Source organism: Carya illinoinensis, chromosome 2, assembly GCF_018687715.1.
Source record: "Carya illinoinensis cultivar Pawnee chromosome 2, C.illinoinensisPawnee_v1, whole genome shotgun sequence".
Lineage (NCBI taxonomy): Eukaryota > Viridiplantae > Streptophyta > Magnoliopsida > Fagales > Juglandaceae > Carya > Carya illinoinensis.
Genome location: NC_056753.1, coordinates 25,279,438 through 25,295,365, shown reverse-complemented (window position 1 = coordinate 25,295,365; position 15,928 = coordinate 25,279,438). Strand labels below are relative to the sequence as shown.

The window sequence follows — 15,928 nt, the reverse complement described above, 5'->3', positions numbered from 1 at the left end:
ATTGTTGTTTTGGGTCTGCTTATGATAACCACTCATTGCCCATAATATCCTTTTTAAGGAATCCATTATCCATGTCCATGCCATTCCTTCCTTTTACCTCCCAAACACAATCAGTCTCTCACAAACTCTTGAAAAAAGTTACCGTTTTATAGTTCCAACGTTGCCAGTAAAGTGAGATCATGAGATGACTCAACTTAAAAGGAGTTCTCATCTTCACAGTATTTATATTCTCCTCTTAATCTATTTGATTCAAATAAAGAAAACGCATGCAACTTTGGTTTACACCATTATTATGATTATAATGTGAAAAAAATGATGGCCACTAAACATGGCTGGAATCTGTCCTGTCCATAATGGACAACCTTTTTTTGTATGGGGCAACATAATATATAGAATCCTACTTTTTTTATTTGGGTATGAAGAGTAGTCTTCTTGCTTGGTTGTAATGATTCCAGTCACAGAAGCTGGAGAATAAAAAAATATTGGCCATAAATTTTGAGATTCGTCCATATGTACACTCTGGCCTTCAAAACAGCCTACCGTTAATCAGCAAACATATCAAATGTCTTTAATTTCTAGCTAAATTCCAACCAGAAGTTTATACAAACGGATGGCAATGCCAAGAGATTTTACCAAAAAGCTTTTATTTTAGGCAATATTTCAGTCTGCAGAAACCAACTCAATGACTTCAACTTTGCAAGGTTCTGGTGCCTTTGTATTCTGTTACTGCAGAAACCTGGATTTCAGCCTCTGTGGCAGTCCTTAATATGGCCAGTCTAACTAGAACGTCCTAGCCATCACAAAATAACCCAAAAAAAGAAAGAAAAGGAATTCAAACTTGCGTATTTCTGCATTAAGATTCTTCATCCAGCACAGTCCAAATGCAGAAGAAACGTTGCAGTCACCAACCACCACTCACTCTCAGGCATTCACTGTATAATAATGGCAGAAAATTAAGTAAAACCTCACTGTCAAACTCAAACATAAGCAACTCGTATTAGGCCAAGCAAGAAAACGGCATTCCACAACCTATTGATTGGGTTTGGAGAAAATTATGCACAAAGATTAATCCATAGTTTAAACAGCAGATAGTCAGACACAAAGTGATCGAGGAGGAGTTGAATTTTATAAGCTTAAACTATATTTAAGGACTCCCAATGGCCAAGTCTCCACAATCCATGCTGTTTCTCAAGCATGGAAACATATTATTATATGCAAAGTCATGGCCTTGAAAAGTGAAAACAGGCTATAAAATATCTCTAAATATATTTAATTCACATTCTTTAGCAAAAGGTATCTCAATTAGTCCTTGTTCAAGCTCTTTAATTTATAAATTAAAATAGCTGTGATGTGGGGGTTTGGAGAAAGAGATGAAAGGAGGGAGAACTTTTGGAACGTTATCTTAAAATAAGAATGTTATTATAATCCAAATCTAAGCCTCTCTTGGTGCTTCTAAAGAGACCAACTATTTTCCGCCACTCGTAGAACCACCCCTATCTACTTAGGAAAAGCCAACAATCCTGTTCTTTTGCAATATCAACCACTATTATTGTAAGGGCTTCCCCCACCCAAGAGGCCACTTGGCTCCTCTCTCTCTCTCTCTCTCTCTCTCTCCCCGAAGGCAGTTTCCGGCCAAACACTCCAGCCTTCCGGCATTCCCGAGGTATGCTCTTTGCTCAACTCGTGGCCTTCGATCTCCCTTATAAAATCGTTTTGTACAAGTGAGAATCACTTTTTTATGGAGTAACGGGGCTGCTGGGTTTGTTTGCCAGACACCCATGTAACAATGTCTGACATATTTGGTCTTAAACTTGCCTGATTCTGGCGAACTGGTTTCCAATGTTTGGCACCTACCCATTTACTGCAAGTCTACATTTTTTTTTTTCTTCTCTCTTTTGTTGTTATACATCACATCGCACCTACCCATTTACTGCAAGTCTACATTTTTTTTTTTCTTCTCTCTTTTGTTGTTATACATTACATCATAAATTCAAGACTTTTGTTCTCAAGTGGGTTCTAAAAGTCTGCATCATCGGAGAAAGAGAAGCGTAGTATACAGTACCCATGAGTGCCTGCTAGTGGCACTATACTCACTATTGGTTCAACGCTTTTTGAAGGTTTTTTTTTTTTTTTTTTTTTTTTTTTTTTATGTTACATATCATTCTCTTCATCTTTACATTATTATTTTTTTCCCTGTAATTGCATAACTTCTAAATTCACATTGAAAATAACAAAAGAAATAAAGGAAAAGAAAACAAGTTGTTGAGAAGGAGAAGGAAAATGCTAGATCTCCCGCTGGGAGCTACCGCTCTCATTTTTTTTTTTTTTTTTCCTTAGTGATTAAGTAAAAATTGTTTAATATTATTATAAATTTTTTATATTTTTTTAAATATTTAAAAATATTAAAAAAATAATGTGAAAAAAAAAAAAAAAAAAAAAAAAAAAAAAAAAAAAAAAAAAAAAAAACTTTTGGCCTAGCGGGAGCTCCAGCGGGAGCCCCAGCGGTGGCCCTAGCACTGCCCTGTTGAGAATTATTTCCAAGCATGCCTGGTCCACTTGAAGGATGGTAGGGTACTTGGGTATATATGCCAACGAATAAGCTCTACTGTGCATAAAGAAGGGGGTCTACCATGCATGATAAGTGGCTACAAAGTCAACTAACTATGTTAGACTTGATACTTTATGAATATAATTTTTCTACAACTTGTCCTTGGTAGGTGTGGCATTTGACTTCTGTATTTTCGTCTTCTATTCAATTCTTTATGACCAATTTGGACAAGATTACTACTAAATTTACAAAATAATTATATAAAATAATCTCACAAACTGATGTGATTTCATCTAATTTATTAGATTTACTTTACAATCTAATGAACCATATTAAACCACGTCAGTTTGTATGATTATTTTTGTATAATCTCTTTATAGTTAGAGTATTTCCCTTTGTAGAATAGAAAGAAGGCAGCATAAAGGGATTTTTGGACATAAGACTTTTTTTTTTTTTAGAATTTCTTAGAAAATTTTAAATTTGGGTTTTATAGAATTTTGTATAAATGATGGATTGATTAAAAATATGTTTGGATTGAGAAAAATTTTAAGAAATGTTTGTCGGGATTTGAAAATATAGTGAGACTCATTAAAGTTGTGAGAGGTTTTTTTAATTTTGTTAAAGTTGTTTTGGTTTTTGTTTGTTATGAAAATCGAGGGAAGATGTTTTGATAATTGATGTTTTTTGTTTAAAGATGTTTGTTTAAAGATATTTGTTTAAAGATATTTGATAATTGATTACCAAATAGAGTAATGATCATCTACAGCACTTTTGTAACTTTTTTATAATGTATTTTACAATCAACCAATGCAAGCATGCTATTTCATTAAAAATGATTCATTTCACAGAACTATCTGTCATTTAATATAGTGTTGTAAGAGAGTTGTAGGTTAATCATTTTCTTAACAAATATGCCCTAAATCTTTTAGTTGTAAAGTATTCATTTTACGTGACGTTTAATTGTACTGTGCTCTGATGGTTCGATCAGAACGGTCAAGTTGATTTTTTCAGTGGGACCATGGAAATCTTGATTTAGTGAAAGTGACAATAACCACATTACGTGACATTTAATTATTGAATAACTGTTTTCAAACAAATAGAACGTTTTTCCTTCTGATGTATTTCGGTTATTGGTATCTTGCATATTAGAACTTTTCAGTTTAAATCCAAAGCTGATTTATTTTCAGCAGGAGCAGGTGAAAATGGCACAGATTTTGGCTCCCTCAACGCAATGGCAGATGAGGATCACAAAGAATCCCGCAAATGCAAGTCCTATGACAGCAAAGATGTGGGGTTCTCTGTTATTGAAACAGAACAAGAAAGGCTCATCTAAAAGCTCAGGTAAGTTTCGGGTTTTTGCTCTGAAGTCTGAGAACAGCACTATCAACAGGCTAGAAAGTCTGCTAAATTTGGATCTCCCTCAATATACCGACAAAATCATTGCTGAATACATTTGGTATGTATTCTATGCTAACATATGTTCGTAAGCAATTTCTGCTTCAGCTAAATCCATGTGAGCACTCTTTAACTTCTAGAATAATGTATGATCATCTGGAAACAGGATTGGAGGGTCAGGAATTGATCTGCGTAGCAAGTCAAGGGTATGTTAATGTTAATGATATAATAAGTTAGAATGCAAGTGTGCATTTGTTGGCAACGTTTTTTTTTTTTTTTTTTTCGTTATTTATTTATAGTTCAACATGCCTGAACATTGGTATTCTTGTTACTTCCTTTTCAAATTTTCAGACAATTTCCAAGCCCGTTGAGCATCCATCTGAGCTTCCCAAGTGGAACTATGATGGATCAAGTACTGGTCAAGCTCCGGGTGAAGATAGTGAAGTAATTATATAGTAAGATCTTAGAAACAATATGACATTTTTAATGTAAGCCTTTATTAGACCATAAGCTCGACCTCATGTTTTCTCCAGCCCTCAAGCAATTTTTAGGGACCCTTTCCGTGGCGGCAACAATATCTTGGTAAGTAACTACTTAATTTTGAATTATTCTGATCATAGATCAACTAGAACACTGAATGTGTCTCATTTTTTTCTTGATCTCATCCTTTTGCTTTAAAAGGTAATATGTGATGCATACACGCCAGCAGGTGAGCCTATCCCAACAAACAAACGACACAGGGCTGCTGAGGTCTTCAGTAACAAGAAGGTTGTAGATGAGGTTCCATGGTTAGTCTCTTCTCATTATTTTAGTCTTAAGTCTATCTTCCCATGCTTTACAGTCAAAATGCTTGTGAAAGGGAGCCACATTATAATCACTCCACCATGTTGAGAAGGTCTGATATACAAGTGAATATGCACTTTTTATTGTTGACAACCATGATAATGGAATGCAACAATTAAGAGTGCATTACGTAATTTTTTTTTTAACAATGATCAAATATGCGTTTCTGGTGGTGGACTTTGTTTATGTTAATTCATAGCGAACATACAATGCTCATGTGTGTTTTAGCTGGCGAAATATATTATACATCAAAACTAATCTGATGAGATATCTGGCTAATAACTCAGGTACGGGATAGAGCAAGAGTACACCTTACTTCAAGAAAACGTGAAATGGCCATTAGGTTGGCCTGTTGGAGGCTATCCTGGTCCTCAGGTACTATCAATTTGTATTATGCTGATTATGATTACAGGATTCTGTAAAGTTGATATTGGTTTATCATGTGACACAAATGTAACTAATGCTTCCATGTTTGTTTCAGGGTCCTTACTACTGTGGTGCAGGGGCAGACAAATCATTTGGCCGTGACATATCAGATGCTCATTACAAAGCTTGCTTGTATGCTGGAATTAACATCAGTGGTACAAATGGGGAGGTTATGCCTGGCCAGGTTCTCCTCTCATCCTCCTCTGCTTATGTTGTGGATGACATCATGTAAATTTAATCACTACTGATTTTTGGGATTGCTTTTCAGTGGGAGTATCAAGTAGGACCTAGTGTGGGAATTGAAGCTGGAGATCATATTTGGTGTTCCAGATACATTCTCGAGGTAATACTTCCTCTTTTACTTTTGTGTGTATACAGACTTGGAAGCCACGTTAATGAGAAAGACCTTAATGTCACAAATGACCCATTCAGAACACTTGGCATGTAAAAGTGCATCCCCGTTATAACACCCAAGACGTTCCTTTTCTGCTTATGTTCAAACTTGACAATTTTAAACTGCTATTCTAAAGAAATTTCATTTAGTCGATAACGTTGAACTTACTGGCAGGTTTTTGTCCAAAGACTTCTTTTATTGCTCTTAGGTAATGGGTACTGTCAATGATATCAATATATAAGATATTTATCATGTTTGTGTACACCTCTCACTGAACTCTAACAACCCTCGCCTCTGCGGGCCCTGTGAAAATGAACAAGTGGAACAAGGTAGAGCAACTAAAAATAAAAAATTCAATCAAATTGCTTTTTCTGCATTTCATACAGTTGCAATCTTTATTTTTGAACATGCAAGATTGTTATTATCACAACAAAATGATTTGCAACCATAAGTTACGTATAGTGAATCAGATATCAAGCATGTAGCTAATGAGCTGGGGGACCAGTGGTTTAGGATTTGCCTTTGGTTCATGATCACTTGTTGGAACAATTATCCCTGTATGTCTATGCCGGTTCTTCTGTTCTACCATTGAGTTACTTATCTCTCATGTCTCCTATCTTACAGAGAATTACAGAACAAGCTGGTGTTGTTCTCTCACTCGATCCAAAACCAATAGAGGTAAAAAACCACTCTCATTACCTACTCCTTAATTTATACTAGTCAGTGAGATATCTCTTTGACATCTGCATTAACAGGGTGATTGGAATGGTGCCGGATGTCACACCAATTACAGGTACTTGACTCTGCTGGCTTTGTTTTCCTTTAGTTTTTAGTTTGGTTCTTTCTGCTTTTGCTCCATCTTGTATCTCCTCTCTTCTGGCCCAAAAGGGTGAAAAGGAAAGGACAGGATTCTATCAGTTAAATCATAATATTTATACATGGAAGGCATACTAGTCTATCTGATATTGACCCATTGTTGGTTTCCAGTACAAAGAGCATGAGGGAGGATGGAGGCTTTGAAGTTATAAAGAAGTCGATTCTGAATCTGTCACTTCGCCACAAAGAGCATATCAGTGCCTATGGAGAAGGAAATGAGAGAAGATTAACAGGAAAGCATGAAACAGCTGACATTAACACATTTTCTTGGGTACACTCTTCTCCAAACTATTTATAATGAACTTGAAAAAATTAAATAATGAGAAACTTTTCATTCTTTCATCTATAAAATCCATTAAAACTTGAATTTTCAGGGAGTGGCTAATCGTGGTTGCTCCATCCGTGTTGGACGTGAAACTGAGAAGCAAGGCAAAGGTACAACTTCAGCAGTACTGCAAGAATTCTCTTGAGGGCTTTCACTTCTCAATTTCTATCATATTCTAAATACAAAGAACACTGATCATTTGCAATTCTTTTAAGTGATGCTATAACTATCATGACAAATGCCTTGTTCAGCTTTAGTTATCTGCTGCAATTGAAACAAACATATAGAAAGCATTCTTCAGATCTGTGAAAGGCATTATTTTATGCATTCGGGTTCACTTTGTCAAATTGATTGCATTTGTTTCAAACTCCTAATGCTGTTTCCCTATTATCATCATTTGCTTTCTGACCTCCATTGATTAATTTTCCCCATTTTTAAACTTTTGGATTCTGGTACGATTGCTACTTTGATTGCTTAACCTTTTTAACTATGGTGTCAGGCTACTTGGAAGATCGGCGTCCAGCTTCAAATATGGACCCTTATGTTGTGACCTCGCTACTGGCAGAAACTACAATATTATGGGAACCAACACTGGAGGCTGAAGCTCTAGCTGCTCAGAAGCTAGCATTGAATGTTTGAAGTTGATTGGTTCGACATAAGCTGAAGGCATTTAAGAAGGAAATCACTGGGAATCAGTAAATCCACATGCGGGGAAGCTTTTTCCCTTCTAAATTTCTTAGTGTTGATTGTTGTCAATAAGGGACCTAGAAGTGAGTGGTTGTTCATGCCCATGCTCGTACATTAGTTTCTCAGATGGAAGACTGCCTTGCGCACCAGAATTGCATCATGAATTAGATCGGCAGCTTATAAGCATTTTTCCTTTGGATGTATGCACCTTTAAGTTCCCAGAATCAGTTCTTCTATAATGACAATATGCTCTTAATTTTCATACCATAAAGATTGTGGACCTATCTTTAGCCATTTTCACCTGTTCTAGGGTAATGTACTCATCTAGTGGCGTGCAAATACTCGATTTGAAAACAGGAAACCTACACAGAGAAGGCATGGAGCAAAGCTTTATTCTTTTCTTTTGTTTGTTTAGCCAGGAAGAAAGATAATCCAGCAGTTGTACTGCAGATTGAAGATCAAACAAACAAGCCCTGCCTGTTGGATGATATGGTACTTAGTTTCAAAACCAGGAAAGTTGACAGGGATTCTTTTCCCTTCCATGACGCAAGCCCCACGATGTAAAGAAATTTAAGCCTTGTCTTTGAATTAAAGAATAAAGACCGTCCATTTAACAATGTAAAGAAAGGAATATACGAGGAAAAGTAAATATATTGTGGGCCGCTGCCACTCCCATCAGTCACTGTTTTCTGGCAAGAGAAAGAACTACTCCAAGCTTACATATACATCTCTCCCCTCGGGCAGAAGGGTGACCCAGTTAGGCTTTTCTTTTCAATTTTTTTAACATCAGAATTCCATGGCAGCTTCTGGAGGATCCAAATCAGCAGCCTCAGTCCTCCTAATAGTCAATCTTGTTCTGTATTTCATTGCAACTGCGATCGCTGTATGGGCTATAAATCATGGGATTCAAAGATCTCGCGAGACAGGTAGTTCAGACAGCTCTGACATCATAAACGTAAGACATGCATGTCTCACAATCATAACTTACAAATAGCATACATGCATTGCTGCAGCATCTGCTTTGTCTATTTCGGCTCGCCTGTTTCCGATATATTTGCCGATGGGAAACACGGCGACCGGTTTCTTTGTGATTTTCTCCCTCATTGCCGGCGTTGTGGGCATGGCCACCTCACTTGCTGGACTTAACGATGTTGCTCAATGGAATGCGCCCAACTTACACGCAGCAGCATCCTCTTCTCTTGCAACTTGGGCTCTCACTCTACTGGCCATGGGGTAAATATATTATTTTGCTCAAATCTGTTCTCTTTCCCATAGATTGTTGCAAACTCTAGTATTGAATTGAATGTTGCAGATTAGCATGTAAAGAGATTCAACTTGGTTGGACAGATTCAAACCTGGTAAGACCTTTATTTTATACCCTGAAAAAAAATATGGAAAAATATAGTTAAAAGGATATCTATTTAAAAGAGAGTATTTCCAGTTTTAGGGTGTGCAAGTGACTTCTTAAAAAAAAAAAAAAAAAATTTGAAATTCACATGAAAAAAATTATTTTTTTAATAATATATTTCATTTTTTTCAAAGAGAGTGCACATGACTTACACTCCTATAATTGTATCTAGCATTAGTCTATTCAGAATGAGTCCAAGCCGCGTTTGGGTCCATCCACCATCTACAGACTCGGGGAATGCCATGTTTAGGCTTATGTAAAAGAAGATATTCATGCTTTTACCATAAAGGAATTCTACAAAAATAAACTCACAAAATAACATAGCTTGATGTGGTATATTAGATTGTAAAATTATTTTTATTGTAAAATAAATTTAACATATTATATAAAATTATATCATTTTATAGACATATTTTTATAACATCGTTTTATACTTCTAGTACTTCTTATAAAAAAAAAGACTTGTGAATATTACAATTAGAATCTCTATAAATCATTATAAAGAACAATAAGTAATGAATGATCCTATGCACCATCTTTTATAATCAGTATGGGGGTACTACACGTAACGTCATTTTGTTTATATACAGAGGAGTCTAGAAATCATGATCATAGTTGTGAGTGCGACACAAATGTTTTGCTTGGGTGCTATCCAAGTTGGAGTTGAAGATGCTGTTGCACAGCAAAGAGGCTACCATTGAAGACTCTGAGCTCCAGTCTGCGACAATACTTAACTATCTGGTGATTCCCTTTCAGAAAAGTTACATTTTCTGACTGTGGTTCTTGGGATTGTAGTGAGGGTGATTTCCTTCTTTGATGTTTCAGATGAGAGTTTCAAGTGCTGGTTTCATGTCCATTGTCTCTTTGGTCTTAATTTTGAACCTTTAAGTCGTGTTCCCTTCAGAAAAGTTACATTTTTTTAATATTATATTTATTTTAAAATTTGAAAGAGATGTAATAATTAATTTAAAAATATTTATGTTTGAATAATATTTGAGATAGAAATAAAATGTAATAAAATAAAATGAGATGAAAAACATTACCAAACATTTGTTAAACAACTTCTTATAACTGTCGTACTAATTATCTTGAGTTATAATCTCAAAATCGTATCTTTTTAAATCAAAAATTAATAAAAATCATATCTTTTTGACACATAAGTGTTACTATTTTTTTAAAAAAAATTGAAACTAATTATTAATAATGATTAATTGCATAAAATTCATAAAGCATTTATTTATTTTTCGGTTTAAGGACATAAAATTCAGGCAATTCGGCATATGGCCCATTGAGTCATTGACACATAAAAATCAGCGAAGGCAATTTTCCTTTGTGGTTACAGTCTCACCAATGAACTGTACGCAGCGGACCTTCCCAACGTTCACATTCCCCGCTAACCATTCTTCTCCCAAACGCCTAATTTCCCCCATTTTTACTCCCTTCATCTCCCAAACGTTTCCAAATCCCAGGCCCCTCATTTTCCCGTACAAAGCCCTCAAACCAGCGAAGAAAATAAGACTCCCAAGTAGAGCATCCTCTAGCGATAATAGTGAATCCCCGAAATGGGTGAAGTGGTTGCCCACCGGAGCTCTCGCTGCCGATAAAGTTCTGAGGCTGATTGCGGGCGCGACCGCCAGCCCCATTTACCAGTTCGTATCGTCTCCCACCACATTTCTTCATTCCGTGGATCCTCGAGTGAAACTGGTTTGTTCTGGTTTTTTGGATAATTTGGTGATTTTTTCGTCTTCTATTTTTCTGTTTGATTGAGATATGTTGTAACGAGATTTTGTTTGGCTTATGGGGTTATTCAATTCAAGGGTCTTGGGTAGCTTTGATTATTGATGAACCCATTATAGAATTGGTAATATTTCTTGGAGCTTTTTTTTTTTTTTTTTAAATATATGAATTATAGGGAAATTTGTTTATTCTAAAATATAAGTCATTTATGAACTTTAATTTTTCTTAGTGGTCAATGTTTAGAAGCATTGAAGTTTGTAAATAGTAAGTTTTCCTCGTAGTTTGTTTTCCTTTTTGTTTTCTGTTTGCCTTTTCCTATTTTTTATAAGCGAGCAATCGGTTACGAAACATTTCACGCATTATATGACGTCTGAAATTTAGTTTAGGCAGTTAAGTCGGGCGTGGCGGGGAGAGCAATACCGTACACTAAAGGCAGCGTCTGTTAGATATTGTGAATGTTAATCTCGAAGATTAAAGTAAGATGCCAGTTAATACTTAGCTGGCTACTTATTTGTGAAGCTAAACAATTACCATCTGTCACGTATTAGCATTGAATACTGAACTGTATAGAACTTTCGTGAAATAATTGACTGGTTGTGGTATTATTGTGTATTTTGAGCTTGTGTGTGTACATGTATAGATAGATATGTGTGCGTGTGTGAAACTTTACTGGTGAAATAAATTATAACGCTTGTAATTTTGAATGATAAACAATTTACTTTAAAAAAGAAAAAAAAAATAAAATTGCATGATAAACAAGTGAAGAGAAGGAACAAATTGGTTCTGTAGATTCTAGTTTTGTTTTCTTTCTTCCATTAATTTTATAATGTGGTAACATCAAGTTGCTTGGCTTTTCAGGTATGGCTTTTGGCTTTGGTGGTTTTACCGGCAAGGTCACATGTAATAATGCGTTTAGGACTTGTGATATACTTGACTTTTCTGTCAATATGGGTTCTCCCAAGACAGGTTTGGATGGTGAGTACTAACCTTTTACTTTTCGAAGTTCAAGAAGCCGGTTCTAACTCGACAAAACTTTTGGATATTCTTATACATTTCTTAGTTGAGAAATCTTGTCATTAAGGCCTCTAACTACATTCCATTCTAAATTCTAAAGCATGAGGATGTGGTTATACATTGATCAATATTTTTGGATCTACTTGGACAATTGTTGATCATGAAATTTCGCTATTTGAACTTGTTAAAGAAATTGAATCATAGCTCACAGAATAAGGAAAGTTGGATCACATCCTAGGTGTGTATATATTGTTTTATTAGAATCCAAGTGTGTACTTTCATGCAAGTTCCTCTGCTGCAGTCATGATACGGTAAGCTTAAGTAGTCTTGTCTGTTATAGACATGGTGGGTATGGGAATGCTGGGAATGAGGTATTCTGCTTAAGTTTTTAAGATTTGAGCCAATAAGTTCAGGTTCCACTTAAATAAATTTAACATGTACTACACAATTCTTTTTGGACTTGACACCTTTTTAAACTGCTGCCTCCATCTCAGAGTCACTGCTCCCCTCCTTTATTTCTGCGTAATGGTTGTTTATACTCTTATATATATATATATATATATATAATGGTTATCCTTATTCTATGCTCTGTGATTTAATTCAAAAGTTGCATACCAGTGGATCTGTAATGATTTGGCTTATTTATCGGTTGATGTGAGTAGAAGCATGTATAATCATAATAGTTATTGTTGTTTACAACTTATCAGAATGTTATTGTTGCTTGTAGTTCAAACTTGTATATTCCTTCTTCTTTTTCTTTTTCTAGTAAAACTGCATGGTAATGCATATACAAGCATCTGTTTTGGATGTGCTGATGTAGTGAAGAATATCTTGCTAATTATTCAACAAATATTGTAGGACCAATTGGGAAGAGTGTATCTGCTTTCAGGAATTTTATTTCTTATGTTGGGGTTGGGTTCAGATGGTGCACCGCCCCTTGTCCAGTTGAGAACCCCTCCACCTTCGATGATGGGATTGCCTAATCTTCCTGCTTCTTTGGGAGGTTACTCATATTTAATTATGAAGTTGGGACCATTTCAATTTACAAGAAAAGGCTTGTCGGTGGCAAGCACTGCTGCGTGTTTAACATTCACTGTAAGTTTTGCAACTTGTTTAGGTTCTGACCTTTTTGACACCCAGTAATTAACTTGTTTATACTCTTGCCTTTCATTCATTTAGGATTTGTGTTGATGTCCCAGTCTCCAGAAAATGATGATGTTATAAGCTAGTATTTGGAGGCTCAATAATACATTTATTTATGACTGGAATACTTGCCACTGAAAGAGAGAGCTAATGAGCCTATGATCATCTTAAAATTAATATGTGGGTTCATCTAAGTGATTTAAAAAAATATATATTTTTGTAAGCAATTGAAGAACTTATTAGGAAACGCAAAAGGTTACTAATTATAAAAAAAAAAAAGCATTTAAAGCATAGCCCAAGTACACAAAAAGTATAAAAGAGGAAAATATATATAGAAGTGATTTAGAATAGACTAAGAATGAGCGCTCTTAAAGACATAATGTCTTGATTTTCTGAGGATTAGCTCTCTCTTTTTCTGAAAGGTCTTCCAAAGTGCAAGCCTTTGCCTGACAACCACTACCCCCGAACAACTTGCATTTGGGTTGCGGTGGTTTATGCTTCCTTTGACACGTATTGGTGTCCCCGTGGCGGAAATTATTCTTACCCTCATGCTTTCATTGAGGTTCGTTAGTCTAGTGTTCGATGAGGTAAGTGAAGACACATTTAACAACTCTCGTGCTGAAACTTTGTAATGTTTGGATTTTATTTCAAACCCATTCATATTGATATTTATACTCCTGGAATACCCATGTAATTTGTTTCCAGGTCCGTAATGTTGCATTGGGAATTGTTTCTCGTAGGATAAATTGGCAGCAATTGACGATGATGGAGACAATTGATAGTAAGCTTTTAATTGAAAAAATATTATGTGATGGCTAAATGCCACTTTAAATAAATTTTGTGCCAGTTTTATGGCATGTATGTTCCTGACCCCTCAATGTCATGAGCATTCATTAGGGAATTTTGGTGTATCAAATATCGTTTTGGCTGTGTATTATTATCAATTTGATGATTACATTTTTTCCTAGACTCTTGCTTTGGAAAAGGTGTCTCATTGATGTCTTGAAAGTGATAACTCTGGTACTTTTCTTTTTGCCTTTTCTCGCTTCAAAACAAATGGTAACGTCTCCCTGAGTTGCATTTTGTTTGTGGGTTTCATGCATGAGGGAGCAGGCAGTTGGCTTAATTTTGAAGGATAAAGCATTTTCTGTTCCTCACGCCAACTTGACATCATTTAGATCTTGAGATTTTCCTAGACTCTCTCTCTCTCTCTCTCTCTCTCTCTCTCTCTCTCTCTCTCTCTCTCTCTCTCTCTCTCTCTCTCTCTCTCTCTCTCCTGCACACACATACACAGAAAAATAACATTTTAAAACCCTGTGGAACAATTCGATACTTCAACCTGCTTGAAAAGTTTAACCTTCAAGCTAAATTAACTTGCGATACTCGTTAGTTGATACCAATTGAACTACATCTCCTTGGCGTTCCTTTCTCTTATTATTGTCTTCATATTATCTATCACCAGGCTCTTTCTTTGGTAGGTCAGTATCTGTGCATGCAAATGCAGCCAGTCATTGTTCTTTCTTGAATCTTTATGTACATACTGTAACCTTCATTTTAGTCATTAGTTGTGGCGTTAAATCTCAAGGAATGCAAAGGTCGGATCAACCACGCCAACCCCATGTTATAATTGAAGAACCACTTATTTTTTAAGCATTTTTATGCAATAGAATCTGTCTCAAGGAACATTAGTCATATAGTGTGATGAGACCGTTCCTAATTGATAATCTATGTGATCGTGTCTGGTGATATGCTTCCACATTATGATGCTTACTTTCTTCTTATGCTTTGTGTTACAGTTTTTTTTTTTTTTTTTCCTTTTAAATCTATCCTATTGCGTCTGCTTGAACATGCTTTCGGATTATGATAATCATTCTTTTATATGCATCATTTTTTCAGTTTTCTTTATCTACCTGCGTCGGATCTTCAAAAATATTTTTAGCCATGCGGAGCAGATTTCCCAGGTTTATGCTTCACCTAGACACTAACTATTTTTAACATTTTTTTTCCTACCGTACTTATAAAAAAAAAAAAACATTTTTTTTCTACTGTGACATATTAAGTATGCATCCTGCAAAGATCATTATTTGAAGAGCCTTGCTTGAATGTGTTTGAATGTTCATAAAAGCATAAGGAAAAGTCTGCTTAAAAGTCCTACAAAGAGGCCTTCAAGTATTCAACCAATGAATCCAAATACCCATCATAAGTCCATGTACATTAAGAGAACTATCAAGCTTTTCAGATAAGACTAGGGTGATGCATAACCTCTTGTGGCCAATCTGCATCAGGGTATTTAGTAATGTCTTCTTCTAACAGTTTCCAATTTCAAGTTTCTATTATTTCTATGGCATTTACAGGCAATGATCATCAGAGGGTTTAGAGGGGACAGCAACAAGCATAAAATTCACTTTCTTTCAGACTCGTCCATTGGTATGGCAGATATTGTTTCTTTGCTGTTCCTAGTTGGTGTTACAGGTGCTGCCCTTTTGTCTGATTACTTCCTTGTGTGATACTCACGCTCACTTGCTCTGGTAAACTCTAAATTCTCTGCTTCCAAGATTTTACTGTGAGTTGGAGTGGATTTTATTATTTTTGTGCACATTAGTCACTTGATCGATTTGGTTGGCAGGTAATGGAGCTTCTCTCTGTTTCCGAGGCTAAACATCTATTTGGACTCGTCTCCTTATCTTTAGTGGGGATGCATGTTACTGTAGAACTTGTAACTTTTGCACTTTATTATTTTCAATTCACAATGCATACAGAGAGAGCATTAGAGGTGCATACTATTGACCATTTATCGAGCGTGCCTGCACGTTTCTCTTCACTTTCAAGTATACCGGAAATTGTTCACGTAATACAGATCTCGATTGTATCTAGGGGTCCTAAATCGGTGCTGTATCGGTTTTCATAATTTGAAAATCGGTTTAAATCGAATGTGTATATACTTATAATTTTTTTATTATATATAACTTTTTGTATTATATGCTAAATTCCTAATTAATAAAACATAGAACTCTAATCTTACTATTCAAGTCTATTATTCTTATAACATAAAATTAATCATATAATTTCTAATATAACATTTGATATCACATATAAATTTTAATATTATAATATAAAATTAATACAACCTAA

General features: G+C 35.4%; 3 protein-coding genes across 5 annotated transcripts; all 3 read left to right on the top strand.

The window, feature by feature from the left end:
• The first annotated feature begins 1,479 nt into the window (after positions 1-1,479).
• Positions 1,480-7,788, top strand: LOC122300493 (glutamine synthetase leaf isozyme, chloroplastic). Of its 3 annotated transcripts, none has more exons than XM_043111197.1 (14): positions 1,480-1,663; positions 3,745-4,004; positions 4,110-4,149; positions 4,295-4,398; positions 4,477-4,525; positions 4,625-4,731; positions 5,074-5,161; positions 5,268-5,396; positions 5,481-5,555; positions 6,231-6,284; positions 6,362-6,399; positions 6,594-6,753; positions 6,857-6,917; positions 7,307-7,788. In XM_043111197.1, the coding sequence occupies exons 2-14, from the start codon at positions 3,751-3,753 to the stop codon at positions 7,444-7,446; spliced, it is 1,299 nt and encodes a 432-aa protein (XP_042967131.1). In that variant the 5' UTR covers positions 1,480-1,663; positions 3,745-3,750; the 3' UTR covers positions 7,447-7,788. The 3 variants fall into 3 exon arrangements, with proteins under 3 accessions (XP_042967131.1, XP_042967130.1, XP_042967129.1); XM_043111196.1 differs by having other exon boundaries at positions 1,481-1,663; positions 3,739-4,004; XM_043111195.1 differs by having other exon boundaries at positions 1,481-1,663; positions 3,736-4,004.
• Positions 7,789-7,937: 149 nt separating this feature from the next.
• LOC122300494 (membrane protein PM19L-like) lies at positions 7,938-9,851 on the top strand. Its single transcript, XM_043111198.1, has 4 exons — positions 7,938-8,420; positions 8,508-8,727; positions 8,807-8,852; positions 9,493-9,851. Exons 1-4 carry the CDS (start codon positions 8,291-8,293, stop codon positions 9,601-9,603), a joined length of 507 nt encoding a protein of 168 aa, XP_042967132.1. The 5' UTR covers positions 7,938-8,290; the 3' UTR covers positions 9,604-9,851.
• On the top strand, positions 9,507-15,648 carry LOC122300492 (protein ABCI12, chloroplastic). Its single transcript, XM_043111193.1, has 9 exons — positions 9,507-9,643; positions 10,157-10,606; positions 11,498-11,614; positions 12,512-12,748; positions 13,219-13,383; positions 13,502-13,577; positions 14,693-14,757; positions 15,151-15,324; positions 15,423-15,648. The coding sequence occupies exons 1-8, from the start codon at positions 9,572-9,574 to the stop codon at positions 15,301-15,303; spliced, it is 1,335 nt and encodes a 444-aa protein (XP_042967127.1). The 5' UTR covers positions 9,507-9,571; the 3' UTR covers positions 15,304-15,324; positions 15,423-15,648.
• Positions 15,649-15,928: the final 280 nt, after the last annotated feature.